This window comes from Fundulus heteroclitus, chromosome 12 (genome assembly GCF_011125445.2).
Source record: "Fundulus heteroclitus isolate FHET01 chromosome 12, MU-UCD_Fhet_4.1, whole genome shotgun sequence".
Classification (NCBI taxonomy): Eukaryota; Metazoa; Chordata; class Actinopteri; order Cyprinodontiformes; family Fundulidae; genus Fundulus; species Fundulus heteroclitus.
In genome coordinates, this window is record NC_046372.1 from 25,224,970 (window position 1) to 25,251,239 (window position 26,270).

Below are 26,270 nucleotides of genomic sequence, written 5' to 3' on the forward strand. Positions count from 1 at the left end.
AAGAGAGCCTGTTAAAGGCAGCGAGAGACTGGAGAGTGGAGGTTCAGGTTCGCCTTCCAGCAGCAAAACAACCCAAAACAGAGCTATGATGGAAGGGTTCAGATCAAAGCTTATTTAGATGTTACAAAGGCCTAGTCAAAGCCCAGAACTAAACCTAATTGGGAATCTGTGAAAAAACCTGAAAGTTGTTGTCCAGACTCGCTCCATCCAAGCAGACTGAGCTCGAGCTAATTTGCAAAGAGGAATAGACAAAAATCTTCAACTCCAGATGTGCATAAACGACAGAAATCGCAGCAAAAAGGGTTTTCCACAAAGCATTGAATGCAACTGTCACATAAAGTCTCAATGAAACACTTAACAAAAAAAACATTTTATCTCATTACAGCCGCAAACTTTAAAGTGTGAGTCTAGCTTCCATTATTCTTTAGGAACGGTCACACACGTACAGGCTCTATAATCTGAAGCATTAAGCTTTTATTCTGTCCATATCCTGGACATAATGCGCGCCCTGCCATGCACACCGCTCAGAATGCAGGATTCAGCTGATCAGAAGTTTCTCCTGCAGCCCTGTGAACGCAGCACAGTGCAGCCGGAGTGTTCCTGTGAGCCAGTGTTTACAGTCAGCTGTGGCACCAGCATCTTAGCGTCAAAGATTTCAACTTTTCTTTGTAACTGAAGGATGGCGAGACGTTTGCTCAGCGTTTACGGGGACAGAGCGACCCTCTCCCGCTGAGATATTTTTGCCTCTGTGCGTAAAATGCTGCGTCCTGGCGCGGAGGATCCCGGTCGGTGGAGCTTCCTTCACGCCTCGCTGCCGTGAGTCGGCGCTGAGCAGGAGTGGCATCTCGGCGACAAAATCCTGCTGAAAGACCGTCCTTTAGAGCTCAGGCATACATGGAGCTGTGAGATCACAGGCGTTATAAATACCCCCAGCGGCCATCCGGCAGAACCTCCGCAGCCAGGGCCAATGCCCACCCGAGCCTCACGCCGTTGCGCGTAAACCTTTTGGGTTGTTGACCTCGGGACTGGAGGAGCGGTAAAAATGCGAGAAGCGGCCTGAGTCTCCGGCTTGGAAGCATGAACGTTCCTCTCTACCTTCTGACCTTCGCTCACTGGGTTTGCGCCGCGGCCGCAGCGGAGCGCGTCTCCCTGCGTCTTCGGGAAGGGATCAGCTCGGGACGCAGGACCTGCAGGCTGTACTGCAGGGTCGGCATCGGCTTCCACCTCCAGATCCATCCCGACGGCAAAGTGAACGGCAGCCATGAACCCAACCAGCTGAGTGAGTCTTTCCCTCCGCGCACGCACCGAGCGGCTCCGCCACTGAATCCTAAACGTCCGGACGCGACTCTCATTCAGCTGCCCCAAGTTTCCTGCCATGTTTTGGTTAATGTCATTCCTGCAAGTTAGAACAGCAGCGATTTCCAGAGGAGCGGGGCCTGATGGCGTGAAATATCTGCGCTCATGTCATCTGGCTGACGAGCCTTGTTTGTGTCCGTCCGGATGTTGGCAGGTAGACTATTTGTGGAAGTAACAGGTGCAGCTCTGAGGCTCCGGGATGTGTGCGGCTGCAAATCAGCAGCAACGCGACGCCGCTGCACAGCAACAACATATCCTCCCTAAATAAAAGGCGTCCGCTTAATAATGGGCCTGAACTTTGACGCTTAGCGAGTTAATTCACCTGATTTAGGGCAGTAAAGGCCAAAATAAGGAAGCAGGTTTGAGCCACCAGAGAGCATGAAGCGCGCGTTATGGATAGATCTTCGAAATTAACAAAGACGTCTTTAGGAACTGAAAACGTGGACATGGATGGTGGGCCTCATAGCTGTGGGCTGCAAGAAAATACTCACAGGATTTATGCCTAAAAGGAGAAAAAATGTCCACAAAGCAAGAAAGTTTCATCAGGTCAGAAGTTTAAAAGTTGACATTTAATTCTTGAAACACCTATAAGAAAAATCAGATGACAAACATAAAAAAGCACTATGGAACAGATTTTGTATTGCTGAACTTTAAATTTCCCTTAGAGCTCAAGTAATTGTGCACAGTTGTTGGATCCTATGTGTTTCTAAATTACGCAGCGTCTTAAAGTATTCGCACCGCTTGGACTTTTCCCCATTTTGTCACATTATATTCACAGATTCTGATGCATTTAATTAGGATTTAATGTGACAGGCCAGTCCAAAAAAATAAAAAAATAAACACTTCTGCATGCAGCTGCCCTTAGTAAGTCATTAATAAAGATACCACCCGTGTGTAATTTAATTTCAGTATACGTACGGCTTGTGTGAGGATCTCAAGTGTTTGCTGGAGAACATTAGAGAAGAACCATCATTATGGAGACCAAAGAACCCGGTAGAGAGGTCAGGGAGAACGTTCTGGATGAGTTAAAGCTGGGCGAGGTTCCGTTACAACTTCCCAAGCCTTGGACACTTCACACGGCTCTGTTAGATCCATCATCTGAAGATGTAAAGAGGAAGGTCCAGCTGCAGAACTACCAGGGCCTGACCACCAAAACTGGCAGGTCTGACAAGGTTAGCATTAATCTGCATTAATACCCAAAAAACACGAGATATCTCTGGAGGAGACGCCAAGATCCACAGCTTGAGAGGGAGAAGTTTAACAGGACAATGATGTCCATGTCCTCCATAAATTTGGCCTTTATTGAAGAAGGGCAAGAAGAACCCTACTGAGAAATCCTGTCTACTGAGTCCTAGCGCTGGACGATATAGAAAAAAAAAACATATCGATAAAATAGAAATCATATTGATCGATATCGATAATTATTAACAAATTCAAAACATATATTTTAATTGCAGCCCTGGCTATTTTACTCTGTTTCTTAGTGACTTATTTTTAGATACAGAACACATTGAATTCCGACTCAACCCTTTATGCGTGAAGAACGCGTGCTCTCTGAACTCTTTGAAGGGGGCGGGGCTTGTGGGCAGAGCATTCCTTGGTCTGCGTTGTGATTGGTTGGGAGGATGTAATATTATCCAACATGGCTAGAATGCAAAAGGAAGGAAAACTGTTGTTACACTGAGCTTTTTATTGACCTTTTTTTTCTATATGTCGTTTTTGAATTATCGTCCAGCCCTACAGTGTCAGCCAGAGCTACAGGACAATAGTTAAAATCGAAGAGTATTCATTTGTTCGAATGGCCCAGTCAAAGTAAAGACCTAAATCTAAATGAGAATCCGTAGCAAGATTTGAAAAGTGAAGCTTTCTGTGTTATCTGACTAAGCCTGAGCTATTTTGCCATCAGGACTGGTCCACAGTTTCAGTCTGTAGGTACATAGCTGGTAGAGACAAAAATCCTAGAGCTGCAGCAAAACAAGGTTGTGCAAAGTTCAGACTCAGGCTGGATGCTAATACAAGCTACACTGATGTTTGTAAAAACATTGCGACAATCATGTGTTATTTTTATTCTACTTCACATTTCTGCAATACTTTGTGTTGGTCTGCCACATTAGAATCCCATGAAATGCTCTCGAAACACCATGTTTGTGACTGAAATTCGACAAAACATAGAAAATAATATAAGCGTCCTGGTTGGAAACCTCTAAATATCTGTTTGAGCATTTCTTTGTGCGGTCCCGATCCTCCTGAAGTCTGACGGAGCGGATGAAGCTCCCAGTGGAAGTGCACATGTGCCTTCATTTCGTGGTCCCTCTCAGCCGCGTTGTCAGGTTACATCGGTTTAAATGCAGCGGCCATGTGTCGGCGTGTCCTGCCTGACAGGGCGGCACATCAGCACGAGTCAGGATGTTTTAGATGTGCAACATGAACAAGTCTCAGAGAGTAAAAGACTAAACATGCACAGAAGGAGAAAATGAGGCTTTATTGCTTTCTGGTTTGGTTTAAAGGAAAAGGACACAGATTTCCAGTGGCTCCCCGTGTCCCTGACAGCATCTGAGCTGACTTATTTATTTATTTAAAAGGGAACAGTGCCACTTAATAAAACACATGACATGACAATTCATGAGTTAAAAAAGCCAGAATTAGCCAAAGGCTATTTTTTCATCTGTAGTCCCCTGGCCATGATGTTAAAAAACAATAAAATACAGAAATATAAGTACAACATTGTTAAAACTTGGTGTTTTGCATCTGATTGTTTTAAAGATGTGACAGTATGAGGAATTAAGTTTGTCATAATCTAATGTTTCCTCAGTAACCAAGCTGAAATATGTATTTCATAGACAAACAAACAATTTTCGGAGAAAACCCAAACATCTGTGTTTCAATTAAATTAAATTTTATATCTATAGCGTCATTTCATGATACATGTCATCTCAAGGCTCTTTCCAGAGACCAATTCAGTCAGATTATACATGTTTATCATCTGGGCTTTGCTTTTAAAACACATGTTGCAAATATACCAACACTGTGTGTTTGTTGATACGTGGCATTTTGATTGATAACTTTCTGAGTTCCTATTATTCACCTGTATTTGAGGAAAAAAAATAGTGTGCTTAATTAAAAAAGGAGAAAACATAGTTAAACATGTGAAAATCAAACTTCAAGGAGTTGAAACTATCACTAAATATTCAGGCTCTTGTTACAATCTTTGCAGAAGAACCATTTTGGGAATAAAATCACATTTTAGAGAGGTACAGCAACTCTATAGTTACAATAAAAACAAATGCATTCATATGTACAATAAAACATAAAATAAGGTAGAAATAAAGGACAGCCTCTCCTGTTCCTGGCTTTTTAACATTTATACATTCTGGTCTCATTTTTGGAAGAAGCAATTGATAAGACGCCTGAGAGAGCAGTCCATAACGATTGTGGGACCTTTTAATACGGGTTGGCAGATAAAAAGGACGTAGAACATTCATTGACACAGAGCAGCCAGTGTGAACGTCCGCAGTTAGACCATAAGGACGTTTAATGTGTTAAAGTCTCCTTGCTGTAGATAAGGATCTTATGCAGAGGTATGTAAACGTGTTTCAAAATATTTACTGAATGCTGAGAGAGACTTTAACATCATTCTTTTCACTATCATGTCTAATAGTGAACAGAATGATGGGGGGGGGGGGGTCTGACGATGTTTGGTTGGAGTTCAGAGCATCTTTCTACGTAAGCTGGAGAACCCTGGACTTCATCGTCTGGTGAACGATACGGATCGATGGGCAGGAGGACTGTGTGAAGTTTAACCAGGAGAGGTTTAGATGAAGTCTTCCTCCCATTGTTTAATTATTCCATAATTTCACTAATTATGAAATAATTACATTAATTTCAGTAACTTTCAGCTTGACTCCTTCTGGCACGTTCATTCCCTCTGATTGCTGTCCTCTGCAGGTAAAATACTGACTGTGCTTAGCTGCTCAACACAAACCCCTGACAAACAGACGAAGATCAACAGATTTTTGGATTCGGGGTTAAAGTGCAGATGCTGACCTGAGAGCAGTGGAAATAAACGTATATTTTATCATCCTTCCATCCTCCAGATGTGCTCTTTGTCTCTCCAGGTGTGCTGGAGCTGTTTGCCATTTCTCAGGGCGTCATCGGCATCAGAGGAGTTTACAGCAACAGATTCCTGGCCATGAATAAAAGAGGACGGCTTCACGCCACCGTAAGCACGCCACACACACACACACACACACACACACACACACACACACACACACACACACACACACACACACACACACACACACACACACACACACACACGTCTCAGAAAACAGCCGCTGATGCGAGCTTTGCTGTAGCGTCAGGACCTGCTCTGGTTTTCAAAGATTTCTGCCCCATGGATAAGATTATCCAGAACGTTCCCTGCTGGATACCCTGATGGTCTCTAACAAGTACGATCTTCATCCTCCTCTCCAGGTCCCGGTCTGTTTTGGTGCCGCTCAATCATTCATTATGTTTACCTTCTGGTTACCGGCTTTTGCATAATGCAGCTCCAGTGGTTTTCTTTTTCGTTAAACCTAAATGTGTCAGGAATCAACTCTTGAAGCAGACCAAGCGGCAGCATATCTGTGGTCAACGTGAAATCATGGCCTCCTCTTCCTCCGCGCATCCTCTGCCCTCATGAAGCAGCAGCGTTCTCCACAGAGTTGCCTCCTGACACGGTTATATTTGTTTTATGAGGTTCTTCTCCGCTTTGCATGTGCAGCAACGAGCCACAGACTCTGACGTAAGCGTGGCACGGCGCTCTCGCTCGGCTCTAATCTTTAGCCACAGTTTTGGAGGCTCTTAAATCCCCGACGCACGGCGTGCTGAAATCTCCCCACAGCAGCTTGGCCGTGCCGCCGTAAGTCAGTCAGCGGTCAGAAACACCAACAAGTCATCTGCGGGAGCCTTGGCAGGCGAACAGATAGAAGCCACTCCCGGTTAGCGAGTGTTAATGGGGAGGACAGATTAAGTCCTGTCTGGGACGTCTGATAATATACAGCGGAGCGAGCCACAAAGTGAAAATCAATATGCCGAGCAAACAATCGGGCACAAAGCTGGACGCTCTGCTGAGAGAGCTGCTGCCCGGCACAGGCGACTTCTGCTTCAGCTCCTCACACGCTTTAATGAAATCACGTCAGCGTGAACGCAGCCTAACGTCCCCTTCTGGGAAAAACGCACCAGTTGAATATCATATTTAATTAGATGCTTAAACGGAGGTCAACGCATGAACCACGTAACTACAATATCCAGAAAACAATGTTAGCTCTCTTCCAGATCCGTTTTTTTAGAACAAATGTTTAAATCGTACAAAGATAACTTGAGGAAATAGAAAGGCTGTTTTCAAATGATGACTCCTTTTATTACTACAACGATAATTTCTCCCTAAGAATTGCTTCAGCTGCCACACAGGGATTTAGCTCCCTGTGGATGAATTGTGATGCAGAAATGTTTAATTCAGTTAAACTTGTGGGTTTGTGAGCAGGAGGTCATGCCACAGCGTCTTACTTTGACTAGGCCGTTCCAAAATTCATATTTTTGTCTTTGGAGCTACTCAGAGGCAGACTCGCCGATGTGTTTTGGATCATTGTCCTGTTCCTCACCCAAGCAGGCTGGAGCTTCAGCTTCCATACTTATGACTGGGAATTGTCCTTTAGTATTTACTTCTCTAGAGCAGAAACAAGATTAAATTATTTACGGCCAAGATGTCCAGTTCCCAAAGCAGCTAACCGGTACCGGAACATCACACCACCACATCCATGTTCTACGTGGTTCCACAACAGATACTTTAGCAGGACACACTCCTTCCACATAGGTCCACGTTTGTCTTATCAGTCCACTGAATAATTTCCCCCCATAAATGTATGAAATCATCTAGATATCCTGATCCTCTAGGCAAAGGTCCTCCTTATGAGGCTGAGTTTACCTGTACGCCTCAGAGTGAAGAAGTCTCTTGGTTTAGAGATGAAACATAGAAAAAAAAAAGAACCCATTCAGAGGATCTACTCTACCTTGTTTTTATGAATCATCCGGATGTTTTTTTGGGGGAAATGTGTCCTTCCAGTGATTTAGGTAGGTTTACAGCTACTGTGTCTGGCCTGGGTGTAGATGGTGAAAATTATTTTAAAAGAAATGTGGTTCATCACAGTCAATTCATGATAAGAATTAGTGAATAAAACTAATTCCTTAGTGAATAAAAGCATCAGAAAGCGGCTTTTTGTATTTACTCAGGTTATATTTGTCTGATATTAAAACGTGTTTGATTATCTGAGACGTTTACAGTCTCGTTTTACTACCAGTCGTTTTTACACTTTTCATGATTCATTTATGCTATATTGCACATGATGTCAATGTAGGTTTTATTAAACAACTGGTGAAACTGTTTTATGCTTTGACGAGCCATAAGTGCTGCAGTAAACCTCTGTTAACCTTAGCTTGGAGAACTTGTTTGTGGTGAACCTCCATGGTTCAACAAAGAAGCATTCTTGAAAACAAATTACTAATCAGCAGGAACTTTAATATTGGTATTTTGAATAAAATGTATATCTGCAGCAGAAAGCTGCCGTTCAAGAGTGGCTGCGTCTGTCTTTCTGTTTTTAGACAGGAACAGACGTCTCTCTGATAAATATTTGCAGAAGAAAAAAAAAACTAACGCTGCTGTTCAGCTACATCGATGAATGCTTGTGAGTGTAAATCTGCAGGGTTTTTAGGAGAACCTCCGGCCTTTCAGTCGGGTATCAGTTCACATTCTAGACCCAGTCATCGTCATTCATTCACCAGCCTCATCTCTGCATTTCTGTCCCCAACAACACTATATCATGAGAAACGCAAGAAATGAGATTAAAACATAGAAACACCAGACAGCAAGAGCTCAGAAAAGATCAGATGATTTCCAGTGGCCTGCAAATGTATCCCCCCCCCCCCACCCCACCGCCCGATATTTTTTATGTTTTCTCACAACCTGGAATTAAATTGGATTCTTTGAGAATTTGCATTGTTATATTTACAGAACATGCATAAAACATTTAAGATGGAATGTTTTGTTTTTTTTGTGAAGCAAACAACAAACTGGAAAAAATTTACTTCACCAACGTATTTAGTGCTGACCCATGACATACAATCAGAATAAAAAAAACACTTAAATTACAGGTGTGAATGTATCAAAAATAGGTAAAAAGCCAACGGGGGCAAATACTTTTGCAAGGCACTGGAAATGAGAAGACATAAGTTATGAATAGGAAGATTAGACGTGAAAAAAAATAGGAATATTAGGAAAGATGAGAATAGATAAGGATATACCTGATCAGAGATTAGATGAAATGACATGAGTCAAAAATAAATTTAAGAAATGAAATTACACGACCATACAAGAATAAATAGTAAAAGACAAAAAAGGATATTGTGCAATAGCAATTTAAAAACGAGTGGAGAGCAGAGGAGAAAATATCATAACCAAAGTGTAGGTCAGACAAATGAGAATAGATGAGATTAAATCAGATGAGAAAAAATGAAATGAAATGAGAAATTAGGTAAAAGAATAATAAATGAGATGACACGAGGTAACCTGTGACATGAATATAAATAAAATACATGAGAATAAATGAGAACAGGAGATTAGATGAGATGAAAAATTACACATCTATATAAGATAACTATAGATAAAATAATTAATCAGATGATATTAGATGGGAGGACAACAGACAAATGGGGTTACATGAAATGAGGAATGAGATAACATCACATCAGATAAGACAACAGAAGAGTTGGGAAATAAAAAGATCATCTAAGATAAAATAAAATGAAAAAAAGATGCGTTCAAGTTAATAGATATTCATTTTATGCTACACATGCATAAATGTGCACGCCTTTTTTATTTATAAAACTAACCTTATAAAAGCAAAACTCTTAGTATGCTTAGGAAGAAAGGGATCATTTTACCATTTGACAGAAACATGTTCCTATCAACACCATATTTCTGTGCTGATAGACTTTCAGTCTCCTGCCAGATGGCAGCCGCTGAAAAGACGAGTGAACGGGGTGGGGGGTCATCACAGATCATCATAGACCCGAGCTGATTTCCTTTGCATGGTTTGATTAAATCAATTCGTTAGTGAGCTTGTTTGAGCAGAAGCCACGTGATTGTTTTCACTTTTTGGATTCAGGGAGACATTAATTTCTTTCTCTGCCATGCTGTGCCTGAAAATCAGTCATTTTCAAACCCAATCTCTAAAGATTATATATTAAAGCACATGTGTCAAACTCAAGGTCCACGGGCCGAATCCGGCCCGTCAAGGCAATATATCCGGCCCTCAAGAGCAAAGAAAAAGGCAATTCATGTCATAAGGTAGAGGCATATATCATTTTAAATTATATAAAGTGTCTAAAACTGTGCCTCCTGTAGAAAATGTTGATTTTTTTAACTGTGTAGTAACAGCATCCTGCCACTAGAGGTCTGTTTTCCCCTCAACGCATTAAAGGCATACTATGCAACATTTTTCAGTTAATTAATGTATTCCATACCGTTTTGGATGATTAAATGAGTCATTTCAGGTCGAACAAAGGTTTTCTCGGCCGCCCTGGTGGTCTGTGGGGGAAATACTGCACTTGCAATTGCAAGAGCCCTCGGCCCGCACACACAGAAGTCTTGCTTTACAGCGAGAACTCCATGTGTTTTTGCCCTGCCATTCACTATATGCACGCGCGAAAGCAACAACAAAGAACCGCGTGTTAACGTCAAATAAACATGCAAGCATATCGAGTTTTATTATTATTATTATTTTATTTTTTTTTTATTTTTTTTATTTTATTTATTTTTTTTATGTTGGCGAGACGCTACCGCGGCGAGGCGGCGGCTGCGGCTTGGCGAGGCGGCGGCGGTAGCGTCTCGCCAACATAAAAAAAAAATAAAATAAAATAATAATAATAATAAAACTGGCGAGGCGGCGGCGGCCGCGGCTTGGCGAGGCGGCGGCGGTAGCGTCTCGCCAAGATAGCGCTGCGGGAAGCTTGATGTTCATACCTTCACTGTGTTAGTCATTGTTTGCCGTTTTTTCCACTTTTCGTTGCGTTCGCCTGTCTGCTAAGCTCAAAACAACCGCGCCTGGCTTGATGGAGAAACCAGAACAGCTGAGCATCTTTATGACAGTGCACTTTTACTTTCGCCCTCTGGGGGGAGCCTCGCTGAAAAATCAACCCCGGTTGCATAGTATACCTTTAAAACAACCCAGAAATGTCCAAAAAGAGAAAAAGTGATGCAGAATAATGAGTTTAAAGTGAAACTCAACTAATTATTAACTTTTTTTGCAGATAAACTGTATAAAGTGGGCATAATGTGCTACTTTTATGTCACTGTGTAATTGTTTAACATTTTTATGTGAACTGAAATTAAATTCTGAAATCAAAAGTATCATCTATACAGGAGCAACCGGCCCTTTTAATGACGTCATGATGCCAAAGTGGCCCAATAAAGAAATGAGTTTGACACGCCTGTATTATAGTGTCAGAGTAATTCTCAGTTAAGGTGAGATCCTCGTCAACTTAGTACCATTAAGAACATCTCTCAGCTGTTGATGCACAGTAAATGTAAATCTGAGGTAAACCTTGTGGATCAGGGCAAAGGTGCCTAGAAGAGTGAGACCAGTGCAGCAACAGCTGCTCCGGCGTTATGGTTGAACCAATCAGGTCTCTGGAAACTGGCTGCAGAAGACCAGCAGAGGCCAGGACTTCTCCTCAGCATACAGGCCTGTATGTGTGAGCTTGTTCACGCACGCTCCTGTAGCTTTGTTTCCAAACGTCTAAATCCCTGACCGGTACCAGAGCCGCCGGTATGCCGCTCAGTTGTAGCTTTCTGTTAAATCGTTTCAATCCAGCCGTAGCGTCGACTCTGGAGCGCTGAGCAATTTTCTAATCATGTTTAAAAACAACAGCCCAGAGGAACCGTTGGTCACTTAGAATAACTGAAAGGGTCGTACTGTTCCGCGACGAGCCGCGCTGCGCTCTCCTGTGACTGGCATGTTTACCGAATGTAATGGCATCATTTTCTGCTACGCCGAGCTCATAGCAGAACTGTTTGTTTGATTTCAAAATGCCATGAGGTTAAACAGGAACGTCATACCACGGCAAGAAAGAAGGCATCTGTACATTTTAAAGTTTCCCATCAGAGATATTCTTAGGTACAAAAGGGAATTCCTGATGGGTTTGTTTCTTTCAGCGCCGCTTTCTGCATTCTGGGAACAGAACAAGTTGCTCTCAGTCTTTCAGCTTTGGTCCAACTTCTGAAACACGTCCACTTATCACAGTGGAAGTTATTAGTAAAGAAAACACAGACATGTATGATAGAAGTTTTACCTGAAAAACTGGAATTGAGAACATCAGATTCCAAAGACACTCTAGAGCTAAACCTGTGTAATCTAAACATATGAGTAAAACTCACACAACAGCCTGCACACTGCAGGTATTATTTACACATAAAAGGAGAGCAAAAATGGACTTTATGGACGTCAGCATTCACAAATTAACAACAGGTACTGCTGGTGGAACACGCTTATGTATGAAACTTGAAAACATTCACACAATGCCAAGAAGGAAAGACATCAGCCATTGTTTTTCACATCATCAATTCAAAAAAGGTTGATTCATATAGAGTTTGCTGGTGAAGATTCTCAGTCATCCAGGTCATGGTCTCTGGTAAACTAGGCCAATAACGACCCTAACGACTCCTCATTACTAAGGGGGTGGACCTGTTTGTTTAATTTGCATGTTATCTAAGACATTACAAGGCCTTTGTTTGGCAGTACTATAAAGCTTCCAACTCCACACTACTCCAAACATTTTGAATTGAGAAAGCTTTCTGGATGGGAAGTGAAACGTCTTCAAACTTTGGAAAAAAAAGTCCAGTTGTTTTGTTTTTTTAGCTCTTTTGGAATTGATATAGAATTCATATAGAGTAGCACTAATTCAGTCTCAAAAACAAGCCCTACTTTACTTAGCCCGGGCGGCACTGCAAATGTTTGTGGGTGTCTGAACCCATTCAGACCCAGGTGGCTGTCTCCCTAATGCTGCTGTTGAGGAACAGCAGGCGAAAGAGGGTGATAAACCTGGGCAGCAAGTCTTTCTACAGTGACCCCCCCCCCCCTCGCACTGTGAGAGGCAGCGCCTTTGGGGACTCACATTTCAGTTTCTTTAAGCTTTTGTCTGATTTTATTCCTCATTGCTTGATTGCACAACATCCCCCCGTCAAATCTGATAATGCCGATCCAATTCTCCGTATTCTAATTTGCCTAAGGTTCATCAGCCATGATCTGGAACAGTAAAGAGTCATTGGGCTCCTGTGCATTACCTGTTTTTTACCCAGTCTCATGTTTTTGATTCCTCTGGCTAGCCTTGTCCAAGGGCTGAGAATCCCTATTAGTCTCAGCCCTTGTTCTTCCTGTGAGATTAAAGCAGCCAGCTCTGCTTATTGTGGTATCTCCACCCTTTCCACTGTCACTATCTGGATGTAGATGGAGCCCCAGGAACAACAGATTGGATCCAGTGCACCCTCCTGAACTCTGAGAAGTTGTTCCTTTGAGAATCCCTGGCAGTTTCCTGTTTCCCACCAGAAAATCTACTTTAATAAACCTTTTAAAACAACCCTTGTGTTCAGCTAAAATCCCAGATTCTCAGTTCTTGGTATTACAGCATCAAGTCGTTGACTTTGTGGCAATCCCTCCCTAAGAAAGTATGTGGCGACAGTGGACAGGAAACAACGTTAACAGGAAGAAAGTCCAAAAGAATTTGGCAGCAACATGTCAAAATATGGACCAAAAAGAAGTATAAGATGCAAATCAAAACATCTCAAGTCGTCCCTTATAAGGTGCCAACCTTGGCAGTGAGCTGTATTGACCATGTCAGTATAGGGGCAACGGGGGCGCAGGAGGTCCATCTCAGTCGTTGTGTCCTTAGGCAAGACGCTACACCTGCTTTACCTGCTGCCGGTGGTCAGAGGGCCTGGTGGCACTGATTGTCTGGCAGCCCCGTTTCTGTCAGTCTGCCCCAGGCCAGCTCCGGCAAGCCAAGGCAAGTTTATGTATATATTTATATATATAACAGTATAGAGGGAAATATTACATGGGAAAAGAAAAAAAAAATTACATTAACAAAGGAATAAGTAAATCCTTGACTAGACTTTAGTTTAAAGGTAACAAGCTTCATCACCAATATTGAAAGCTTATTCGTTTCTATTTATACATTAAGAAACATACAGGAAGCATAAAATAACAGTACTTATTTGTTTCTATTCATAATAAGAAATAAACTAGGTAAATATTTTGTTCAACTTATCTAAAGCTACAACTAGAATAATTTTTTTTTCTCATTGTAATAAGAATAAGCCAAATAAATCCTGGACTAGACAGCTTTAGTTTCACTGGAACACGTTTTATCATCTCAGAGGGACGCACAAAACTGATGACAGCTCTAACGATCCTGGATGGGACCCATCATCCCACAGCAGTTTCTGCGCACAATGTAACGGAGGATCTGGGGTCCTGACTTATGAATGGGACAGCAAAAAGCTGTGGCTTTGGTACAAAAGCTGATTTGCTACTGGGCAAGATGTCCATGGCAGAGAAGAGGAAGGTCCTTCATCTTCATGAAGCTTTCCATCTGGCATTCACTACATTTTCAAAGCACTGGGACACACAGCCTGCTAAAGAAGTGTACAGGTTGGCTTGGTTGTTTGCTCCTAGGCAGGCTCCAGCCATGGAAAAGGATATTCAAACTTATGCACAACTGAAAACACTCACACGCCCATATGCAGAGTTGTGTGAACAGTGGACTGCTTATGGGAGCTTCTTATGACTAGCTTGGAACTTGGTGGATACTGGAGATTCCCAAAAGTTGCAGATGTTGCGGTCCCCTACATCTATTTTCCTGTCAGCTCTGTTGGCTGTGAGAGGAGTTTCAGGACAAGACTCTGCTCACAGACAAGCAGGAATCACTGACAGAGCTGAACACGAAACGACTGACGATCGTGTACTTCAATGGAGACGGCTGTGACAGATGAAGGAAGGAAAAACTGAAAATGTGCACAAGGATTTATTTTTCTTACAAGTTTTGTTTCTTTGTGAAACATTTTTGTCTTGCTCTGAACTCAGAAGCATTTTTATGTTATAAAGGGAAGACATTTTTCCTAAAATGTGTAAAAGTTGAGATTCTTTTGTTTTGCACATTAACAGTGTTATTTTACTTTAAAAGACAGAGAAATATTGTTTTGAATACCAAAAGTAGACAAATTGTTAGTTTGCAGGTAGGGTTTTTGTTTCTTTTTGAGACATTTTTTCTGTTCAGCTCTAAAGCACTTTAATAAATGGATACTTTTTTAGGTGAGATCCTATGTCTTGCACATAAATAACGTTTTTGTTCTATAAAAGGATGGGTAAATGCCTTGCAAAAGCATGCAATGTTCTGCTGAACCACAGCAATTTGTTTTATTTGTGAAACTGAAATAACAGTCATTAAATCTTGAATTTTGTGGCTTTTAATTTATTAATTATTTTTCAGTCACTTTATATTTACATACTGTTAAGGTTAACAAATATGGCTAGAATGAAAACGTGGAATGGAGGAAATTTAAACGAAAAAAGTGGAATTCAGAAAAATAGAAACGGAAAAAGGGGAATTTGGGAAAAAATAACATTTTAATTTACACCTAATACCTTTGATTTTTTGCTCTTTCATAGGAACGGTTCTCAGACGACTGCAAGTTCAGGGAACGTTTCCAGGAGAACAGTTACAACACCTATACCTCTGTAATCCACAGGAACCAAAGGACCGGTCGAGAGTGGTACGTTGCCCTCAATAAGAGGGGCAAAGCTAAAATGGGCTCCAGTCCGCGGGTCAAATCCCAGCACGTCTCCACACACTTCTTACCCAGGGCCAGTCTGCACGACTTTAGCCAAAGAGGCTTCACCATCACAGAAAGGAGCAAAGAGAGGAGGAAAGCGCTGCCGCCGGCATCGCCCAAACCTCCACCTGTGGGCCAGAAAGTCCCTGAAGCAGCAGTGCAGAGACGCAGACAGGTCAAATACTGGCCCAAGTACCGCTTTGGATGAGTTTTCAAAGGCAAGGACAACAGTATTAAACTTCATAAAAGACTGGACAAAGGTCATTTATGATGTTCAAATCATTCCAGGATTCTGTGAACCATGTAAAACAAAAACAAAGGGCTTCCAGGAACACTCACCGAACCCGTCTCTGTCGAATCTACGATATCAGTTAAACTTTTCTTTCCACTTAATTCTGTGTTGCTCTGTCCTGCTGTGTGCCGTCACACATGTTCTATTGATGAAGCTCTCCTCAGAGAGAGAGAACATGTATCTGTTTTTTTATATCTAGAATTTAAACTCATTTTTATAACGTCTCAGACAAACAAGTTGTTTTATAATGCTTTTATATATAAAAAAATCTATCAAAAAGTCATAAAAAGTATGGTTGCATGAAATCAAAGAAGCTTGGTTTATTGTCAGGAACAGGACAAGGTTTGGAGAAATCCTGGAGAAGTTGAGGTGGATCCATTCAGACCAGGACTGTGAAGCAATCATATTCTCCAACTGTCCCTGGATTTAGCATCAATATCCTCTGAATAAGAGAAATTAATGTGTTTTTCAGAGTATAAGGCACATTTAAAATCCTTGGTGCACCTCAGAATCCGGTGCGCCTTATATATGACTACCGTTGTTATCAGGAGGACAGAGTAGCTGGACTACACTGCCCTATTTCTAACATAAGGCCAAAATAAACATAACATTTATATTTAATTATTTTACTAGGTTTATTATTGCTAACGCGTACTCCAGGCGCGGGCTGCCTAAATGTTCCCACATACTCAGGTGTACGGTGCGCATTCTATGAGCTTTTGAAGGACTCTGCGCTGACTCTGTGGATGTTTTATCCTTTATAGTTTACTGTACTGTTGCCTACATTTCTTGTGACAAATTCCTACAATTCCCAGACTTTCTGCCAGTGGGACAAAGCGGTGGAACGGATGGTAAAATGTGTGATTAGCTAGCTGAGCATCTAGAGACGTTCCTTTTCCTCCCACCTGTCAGTGAGAACAGAGAGGGACTGATGCTGCGTCCTGGAGACCGCCTGCTTGGAGCAGCTCAGTGGATCAGGATCAGTGTTACATATAAAACAGTTTGATGTAAAGACTTTTTGCTGCCGAGAACTTTATAGCGAGTCCGTCTCAAGTACATATCGCCTTGTACACACTGACCTCAGCGGAATGAACTACACCCGAGTATGTGGGGGCCTTTACATGAATGCACTTCTAGTTTCGACATTACAGTCAGGCAGCCTTGTAGACAGCTCAGGGGTCCTTTCAGGTGGTGAGACAGTGTACCGTAATGCTCCGAATATCCATTGATCGGAGCGACTTCATTGCTAACCAAAGTCGTACTTACACATTTTTGAGCACATATTACCATATAAAATCGCTCAGTAAGTACAACTTTAATCAACTTTAAGTCATATATAATTATAAGGCACAGCATCAATTTTTGAGAAGATTCAATGATTTTAAGTGTGCCTTATAGTCCGAAAAATATGGCACATCAAAATAAAATGTGAAATTATATTTTGCAAATACAATTGCTCAGCAATAAATAATTTCAAAGTAAATACTGCAGTGCTTAAATAAACATTTTGCAAAGCATTCTGTTCATATCCACACTTAAATAGGAGCCATTGAAAAATTGTCTTTGTCTTTTTTTCCTTTTACAACTGATTGGGAAAAAAAAGCATTCAGCAAATGACTGTTAACTGCAGGTGTTTGTTTTTCTCATGCATGGTTCAAGCATACATCTTTTTCGAACAATATTTTTTATTTAAAGCATCTCTATGATGGATTTTTATGGAATACAAGCAATAGATGTTTTTGTGGAGCCTATCAGATGCTGCTCAGGACATCTGGGAAAAGGATCCTGCTTTACTGTGTGTGCACATACTGCTAAGTCTTTTCTATGAATGCCTAATTGCTTTCCAGGTTTTTCTTTACTGAAACCTTAGAGGAGTTTATATCTCACTGTAATCCCAAGGTGGTATTTAGAGAGAGTCTCTGGTGCTTTAATGAAAGAAAGATATGTGTGCTGACAGGTTTGAGAGAGTGGCTCTTATCCAAAACCTTTGGGACCATGACCGTGGTTATGCTTTAGCTTCACTTTAGCCTAAATCATTCCTGAGTCCGTCTCACTCACCAACATCCTCCCTTTGAAGTGGATTGTAGGGATTTCTTTACCCCTACGGGATAATAATTCAACATTTGACCTCACTGACATTTTGAGTCGTCCCTTCAGAGAAAGAAAACTTTCTGTTTCTCTTGTGATGAAGGTGACATATGAGGAGCGAAATGTCAAAGGTCACTGTGCTTTTTAAACCCTATTCTGAAAGCCCAATACGTTCATGGACGTTTAGAAGTTCAGGAAAAAAAAAATTTGTACGTCTAATAAAGATTTTTTTCTTTCTTCCTGGAACGTATGATGATCAGCCAAAGAAGGAAAGAGAGGGGATTGTCCCACAATGATCACTGGTGGTGACCCGATACCAACATCAAGTACTCATACTTGTAAAAGCAACCCGATATTCTGAACCGGTACCAATTTTCCTCCTGTGCTGGGCTACGCTGTAACTCAAAGACGAGATACCACTCTACACCAGGTGGTGGTGCTATACACCAAGAGGTTGTTTGCTGACCCTCCAAAAGAAAAAGAAGGACAGAAGACAACTGAAGCTCTAACAGTCGTTTTCAGTGGTCAATTATATTATTAAGTTATTTGTGATCTATAAGTACCAATTTATTAAGTATTTAGTATCAGTGTTTGGAATTGACAAGTATCTAAACTAGAGTACTCGTACATGGTCTGGAAAACAAATTGGTATAGGGACACCCGTAATGATCACATATTAGTTCCAAACCATGTATTTTCTGTTTCATGGCAGAACACATGAAGAGCACAGAGTACAGGCGACTAAAACAACTTTTCTAGCAACATTTTACAATGTTCAGAACAAGGTGAACATGCTTGCTGTTTTTCCAAAGTCAGAGATTCAGAATTTTTATTTCACTGTGCAATGTTCTTCATTCAACATCTTCTGCTCAGCCAGATATTTGTTTAATATTTAAAAGTTATGATCCATAGTTCTCCAGAGTTTTTGAAGGAAGTTTTTCTTTTGACTTTGCCTGCTTTTCCTATCAATTTCTACCCCCCCCCCCCCCTCTCTTCCCTTTGGCATGCCTTCTCTAAGTGAGGAGCCAAACATACATAAAAGTTAAACCCGCTTCTTCTTTATATTCAACGTTAAAGACTGTCACGCAAGCTCTGTCTCATTTCTGAGGTCAGGCAATGTTTTCTTACCCAGAAATAAAACCCTGCTTAATTATTGAACACTGCAATGAAAAATACATGTGTAACCTGTGCTGTTCTCAGTCTGAGCTGAACACTCTTTCTCTTTTGCATTGTGTATTAAAATTATAATTGTTTGGAGGTGGGCGATGAAAATTGTAAAGATGTTGGGAGCATTCCTTTGAGATTCTGGTTCAGGGAGTTGGTTTCAGAGCTAATGTACAAAGAAAGCACATGATGTCTGCCTCTGTTTTGTTCTGCGAGCAGTAAGTGATCAAGGCTAGATGGATCTGAAAAGTATCTCTGAGATGAATTTACAAACAAAGCATCCCACCAAGATTTTCAAATCCCTCTGTTCACAAAAATGGAAGTCATTTAGGTGATTTAAAGACCGCTTTGGTATGTTCCGTTATTCGGTTTTGGTCAAGAAAATGTCTCCATAATCTTTTCTTTCCCCCGTTCTGACGGAAATTACAGAATTCTGACAATGTAATAAATTGTATTGCTAAAGTCTATGTCTGAGTCCATAACTGCACTAAGGTTTATGGCATGCCGTGAATTTTTATAATTCTTGGGTGAAGATGAATGGTCCACTTCTGGGACCAAAAGCAATGATTTCTGTCATTGCTGAATGAAGACAGAGGAAATTCTGTCCCACCCCCTTTTGGACAAACTACATTAATTGGACACACTGGAGTGTCAAAGGACTATGGTCATGTTGGACAAAATGTAGAGCTGTGTGTTATTAGCATATTTGTAGCAGGCGTGAGGAACCCTGTATGTGATCTTTGCCCATATTTCTAATTACTAAATGACAAAGAACAGTCCCATAACGTCGGAACCCCAGCACCAGAAAGTTACACACATTTTTCCAGTCTATCAATCCAAAGTTTATGGTCACATCTGTCAAATGTAGTACTGAGATTCAGACACATCTGATATTCAGTAATACCAACAGTTTAATCAGCGCACAGTATTTCGGCCAGGCGGCTAACGCTAATGATAGCAGCGCAGAGAAAGAAACCTAAAGTTTTAAAAATGTAGGGACACTTTAAGTTTACCAGAAAAGAAAACTACGCAGCGAGCTGCCTGGTATTAACTGAGTTTCTAGCGGCCAAAGATTAGCGCTTCTCTCGCTGCTCAGGTTCCACCTTTCATCTTTTGCCTGAGCTCGTTTTGATTGGTCAACATGGCGGCCAATCACGTGAGGGTCATACCATTATGTGAAAACAGAGGGGAGCAGCTGTGAGTAGAGGGTGAGTTTGTTACATTGTTCTGTAAAATGAGGGACAGAAGAAAACTGCTTCTGGTTGCAGTTTAAAGATGTTGGAGAGAACGAAGCAGAGCGGCTTCACTGCAGAATAAAATAACGTTAGGAGCAGGTTCCACTAAAAACCTGCAGAGATATCTGAGCTATATTTGGCATTTTGAGGAAAGTTCGGTAATGGTTCTGTTGATGTCTTTGCAGCTGTTAATTTGTGCAATAAAAAATGTTTGACTAAAATTACATCATTCATCATTCTGTAAATCAACTGATGTTTTTTTCTTACATTTTTAACTTGTACATACTTAATTTTATACTTAATTTTTATCTAATAATTGCACAATATTTTTGTTTCTCTTCTGCTGTACAGCTTATGTTTTAATGTCGCTTTTTCATATTAATTAATCTTGTGTGGAAGTCTGGTGTCTACGCTTATCTATTTTTGCCACTTTCACACCCATATTTCCCCACTGTGGGACAGTAAAGGTATTTCAGTTAAGATAAATGGGTAAAAATTGTTTTTAGAATATGCAGTATTTATTATGCCAGAATTTAGATCAGCTGTTAACTTTTTTGATGAAGGTGTAATTATTTTTATTGTCTATCTGTGGACTAAAAAAACTAAAAGAGTTTAACTTAGCCCTGAAGTACACTAGAAGGGTTCTCTTTTATATGAATAGAATTATGTCTTTTTTTATTTATGAAAAATCCAGAATGTGACATGTTAGTAAAACTTTATGCATTTTTAGTTTGTGAACATTTTCACTACAGAGGCAGCTGCACTGCATTGATGTTAAGTCAACCAGAAAGGGCTGAGCTTTTAACATTTCAATCCTAGAACTTTTTAGTTGAAAATGTATCCTTGTTATTCAAAAAATAACTGGATTTTTTACTAATTAGCATTTTTTCATTTATTTCTATTACTCATAAAATAGTCTTAAATACTTAAGTGAAAAATCTGCTGAATGTGTCAATTTCTTTTTATCGCATAATCGTCAGAATAATCGTGTGTAATATCTCTCCGCCCCTTCACGTACACAGCTCTCTCCTGAGGGAGGGAGAGAGAGAGAGAGAGAGAGAGAGAGAGAGAGAGAGAGAGAGAGAGAGAGAGAGAGAGAGAGAGAGAGAGAGAGAGAGAGAGAGAGAGAGAGAGAGAGAGAGAGAGAGCTATCCATCAGAGTAGTTGGACTACACTGCCCTGTTTCTAACTTACTAGGTTTATTGTTGCTAATGCTTACTCCTGGCATGGTCTGCCTAAAGATGGACCAACTTGCTAAGCTCTGCAGCATACACTTCCAGACTTTCACCTGGAGCCCGCCGACGAGCAGCAAAATACATTCTAAAAGTCCAGAAAATGCCCCAATCACCTGGCAGGCGTCCTGAGAAACGGTTCCACGCCGCTGCCATCACTGCAACCAAACATCTCAGAGGACTTGATAACGATAACGACAAACAGACCATGTTAGCCGGTCCAGCCGCGTCCCCTCACGCAGAAGATCCGGCATCTTCTTCATTGATTTTGTTTAATGGCAGATTGCAACCATAGGAGTATGTAGCGTGAATCATATCAATGTGATGAATACTCTATCTATCTATCTATCTATCTATCTATCTATCTATCTATCTATCTATCTATCTATCTATCTATCTATCTATCTATCTATCTATCTATCTATCTATCTATCTATCTATCTATATACATAACATTTTTAATCTTATAATATATTCCTATATTCTTAAGACACTGTATAACAGCTTTCTTCATTTCCTTTATCCCCTCTCCTGTTATTTTACATTCCAGGCATTCGTCTGTTTTACTTTTTCCTAATACAAATAATGTTTTGTTTAACCCAGCATGATCAAATCTTTGCCTCTGGTACACTTCAAAATAAGAGCATCAACATAAATCGCTCACACCAGCATACACTTCACTGGTTGGTGGTCATAATGTTATGCAAACTCTATTTTACTGGAGTGCTTTAAAAACTACAAACCACGATTGAGAACACTTCCACTTCCGTGGTTGCCATGGTAACGCTTCCAAACTAAAAGACGGCCAAAAGATGGAGGCCAGCTCGGTCGAGCGTTTTTTCACTTCTGTCACTGAGTTTAAAGACTATGAAGATTATCTGGACTCTAAACTCACTCCAACGGATTTGTTTTATTTAAAAGTAAGTTACTGAAGCTCATTTGAAACTCGTATTTGTCATTTGTATGCCATTCATTATTATTTTTATTTTATTTGCTGTTGTGTAACTGTGCGCTTTGAAGAATTTCTGTCTGTCTTCTCATATTCACCAAAATCTTATTTTCAATTAGCCACGTTCTAAACATTCAGCGTCTTAGTCTTAACTGGACTGAACAGCGACGTCCAAACAGCGAATAAGAAGGATAAAAAGGAAGATTAAAAGGGTAAACCCTTTCATTCCCGCGCTATTCCTCTGCCGTTTTCAACACCGTGTCCTTGTTGTTGCGAAACCTCTGTTGTTTGAGGTTAACAAAGCAAGAATCGTTCCCTGGCGAGGTCTGAAATAAAAGTAGATATTTTCTGAATGGAGTTCTGTGAAGGTCTTTATTAGTTATTTCCCAACTGCTTTTGCCTTTAAATAAAGCAAATTTACTTTAGTTTTATATTGATTTGTTTCTGTTCATCTATTTTATTAAAGCATTTTTATTTCAACGTGAAAATAGTCAAAATAGCCCAACACGCCTTTTCGCATTCTAAAGGTTTTGTTGGTGTAGTAACGACTGTTGCACACAAGATGGCAGTCGTACACAGGTTCAACCAATAACCATACAGCAAATTAATCAATCCTGGTCGTTTTGAATAGCAAAAATCCTTCATTCTTATGTGTGCAAGCAGGTGAATTAAATGTGTCATTAAATTTAACCAATAATATGAACTCACCATCAGGTTATACTGCTAATTTCTGCCCTCCTATCACAACTGTCTTTGAACACAAACTTAGCCATGACCAGAGAGTTATGATGATAATATATAAAATATATTATAAAGAAATAGATTATAATCATATCTATATATGGCCATGACTAAACAGTATTATTACTAAAGATCACCATGTTTAATCAGTGAATTATGCACAAGACAGCTTACTTCTCTTCCTCACTGTGGATTTAGTTCTGTCTATGCTGTACTAAAAATGTCAAATTATTTCACCTGAAAATACATCAGATTTTTTTTTTGAAGAGTCAATATTTATAAAGTGGATCATTGGTCTTCATAGCTTGAATAATTCTTTGTATCACACTGGATATCAATTTCTGAACCAAGCTTCTAGACCAGGAAGAGGTTACCCTTGGAGAACGCTCTTTATTCATGGCAGTGGAACTGGTCAGAGGGTGAGAAGCAATCCCTCACATGGATTTCATCATGAAGCTTCACTTTTGAAATCACACAGGACTCATTGGAGCTCTCACCTTTTCTTCTCCGTGCAAATGGTTTTGAAAACGTCCCAAATAATAAGGAGGGTTCATCTGAGGAGATATTTTTGCACCAGTCTTCTGCTGTCCGTCACAGATAAAATAAGAATAAATGACAGTGTGCTTCAAAAAAAAAAGGGAAGTGCATATCTAACATGCTGAAATGTTAAATTTTCTGGTACATTCTGAGACAAACCTAAGAGATGAGGCTGTAGCAAACAGATCAACATGTCTGTCATTTGATAAACTATGCTGTTTGCTCCAGACTGTAACTGTGGAACATGGTGGTGTAAGTCAGGCCACCGTCCCCCATTCTTCTAAATTTCTACGTTCATGTGCTCCAAACACATGGAGCTGTCTCATTTCTGTCAAAACACCGGCCTTTATGGTTTATCCTGCAGAACGTCAGTCTGTCCTTCATGCCTTTCTTTGACAGACGTGGCTTTTTGTTGCTATTACAAGGTTGCTGTACCTCACTCATCAGAAAGAGATGGACCTGGAGTTTGCTGGACACTTTTGGATTTCTTTAATCCCGCTTCACTGCAGGCAACCCTGCCCTCTTCTCCCACCGGGTCTGTAATGCAACACATACCAATGTTTCTCCCCACAGGTGGAGGGCCCACATGGACGGTACTTCCTGATACAGATTCTGGCTAAGAATGTGGCTAATTCCCCCAACCCTTCGTGGCCTGGTTTAAAGGGGTTCTGCCATTCATTGATACAGTTAAACTGCTGATTGTGTATCTTCTGGCCAGGGAACATCTCAGGATCTCCCAGAGGGAGCTGAAGATTATAACTTGGGAGAAGAATATCTGCTTTTCCTCAACCTTTCTCCCTGAATCATCCATCCATTGAGGACTGAAGGGATGGATGGGTCTTAAACAGCTTCACTTGTGCTCCTGTGACTCCATTTTTACTGATTAAAAGTCAAGTTTTTTTGGTAAATGAAGTTCTTGGCAGTCTTTTTATCCTGGACTGTAATCTACAGGCAGTCTTGAGTGCCATTGTTTGCCAAATTCTACTTTTTTTTCCATCAACAAAGCCTTTTAGTGTGAATATCAGAATTTCTATGAACAATTCTGCTTCTGTCCAGGAGATGGCACACCTGCTGGTGAAACCGGACGCTCCTTCGGCAGCCAGTTTGTTTGAACACCTGTGTCCACAAAGAGAAGAGAGCAACTTATATCTGACCTGTTGCACTCAGGCCAACTCCCTCCACCATGTGTTGTCACACAGCCATCAGCGCAGGTCATCTAAGCTACGCACAAAGGCTGACCTCTGATAAATCAGCTTATTATGAACTTATTTGTTTACGTACCGAGGTCCCTGGGTCTCGTCAAAGTAAACACGGCGTGTTCAGAGAACTAAAGCAGTTAAAAGGACATGTTACCTAGTCACACAGTATTAGTCCAGGTACTGTTCTGCTGCTTTTAAATGGACGGATTCAACGAGCCTCAGAATAACGGCACTGGTTTTGGGGCCAACGTTAGGAGCGGCACATGTCTTAAACTCCTTTCTTGTGCGCCACATCAAAGTTAGAGGAAAATAGAACTTTTCCTCTCGGATCCCAGCTGGGATTTTGGGTAAGTGGACATGTGGCTGACGCTTTGATCTAACAAGCCACTGGATTTGATGGCAAGATTAGCTTTTAAGATGATGACTTTATGGCTTGGCTTCAGTAACGGTGGGTCTGCAAACAGTGATTAGAAAAATCCACGCGGAAACACATGCTCGCTTGCACACACACACACAGACACATGCGCACATTAGGAGCATGAATGAGTCTGAGGAAAGGCATCAAATCACAGAAAACTATAAAATAAACCTTGTGGTGATGCAGAGCAGGTTTGGCCCTTTATAGTTTGGGTGTGGTGGTGAAATAACTCAAATCCACACACATCAGCATGACAAACAAATTCCAAACATTGGCTAAAACCGCGCCACAATCCAAGATTGGCACTGGCCTGATGACATCCAGCCCCAAGCTGCAGGCCTTCTCGCCTCTCACTGCCTGACTCCTCACCTTTCCCTGTCTCTTACAGAGCAGGGAGTTGGCCCGCAAGCTGGTGGAGCACGGCCACAAGGGCATGATCCTGAGCAGGGAGGAATTCGAGGAGAGGAAAGCAGCTGCAGAGGCTCCAAAGACTGAACAGAGCAGCGTTTTCTACAGCAGGAGCCGCCCAACGTGAGTTCTTCTGAGAAAGGCGGTGTGCTATCTGTGCCTAACAGGATGCACACATATCAGCTGTCAAATTCACTGATTTCTGAAGTTCTTAAGGCAAAGAAATTGTATTGCAGTGGTTTTGCGCATATTTCTTGGCCTTCTAAGAAATGTTTTATTGTCAGTATTAAGGTGTAGCAGATCAGACATTAGGCCATCTTAGATTCTTGCTCAGCATAATATTTGGCTTGGTTTGTTAATGATTGAAGCTCCACTGTAGCTTTTTTATCGGGCTAAGCAGAAATAACCAAAAACGTTTAATTTCACTCCCAGACATATTTGATTTTTTTCTTGTATGTTGGTAAATGGTCAGTTTTTAACTTTTATGAATGATCACGTGCAGAAAGGTGCCTTGTCAGCTGCCAAACTCAGAACAATAACACTGGCTGCATTTCACTGAAACCAGGAAGGCGGTACATTGGTCCTCTCGGTTAACACTACCCAGATAAAAAGTCATTCATCGTCCTTCCGTCTTCCAACCTCAGTAATGATTTAAGAAAGAAAGATGAGCTGGAATACAGTAGGCCTACGAGGGCGCGTTGATTACTAGTTTTTAAAAATGATG

The 26,270-nt window shown here is 41.0% G+C and overlaps 2 protein-coding genes across 2 annotated transcripts in view; both read left to right on the forward strand.

Annotated features, from left to right (window-relative positions):
* The first annotated feature begins 367 nt into the window (after positions 1-367).
* On the forward strand, positions 368-15,834 carry fgf5 (fibroblast growth factor 5). The gene is made up of 3 exons (XM_012865295.3): positions 368-1,279; positions 5,472-5,575; positions 15,120-15,834. The coding sequence occupies exons 1-3, from the start codon at positions 1,078-1,080 to the stop codon at positions 15,489-15,491; spliced, it is 678 nt and encodes a 225-aa protein (XP_012720749.2). The 5' UTR covers positions 368-1,077; the 3' UTR covers positions 15,492-15,834.
* A 6,254-nt stretch (positions 15,835-22,088) lies between these two features.
* cfap299 (cilia and flagella associated protein 299) overlaps positions 22,089-26,270 on the forward strand; it is a 95,251-nt gene continuing 91,069 nt past the window's right edge. The window contains exons 1-2 of the mRNA XM_021317934.2: positions 22,089-22,214; positions 25,527-25,669. Coding sequence (XP_021173609.2) covers positions 22,107-22,214; positions 25,527-25,669 — 251 coding nt within the window. The 5' untranslated portion in view covers positions 22,089-22,106. The remainder of the gene's footprint in view (positions 22,215-25,526; positions 25,670-26,270) is intronic.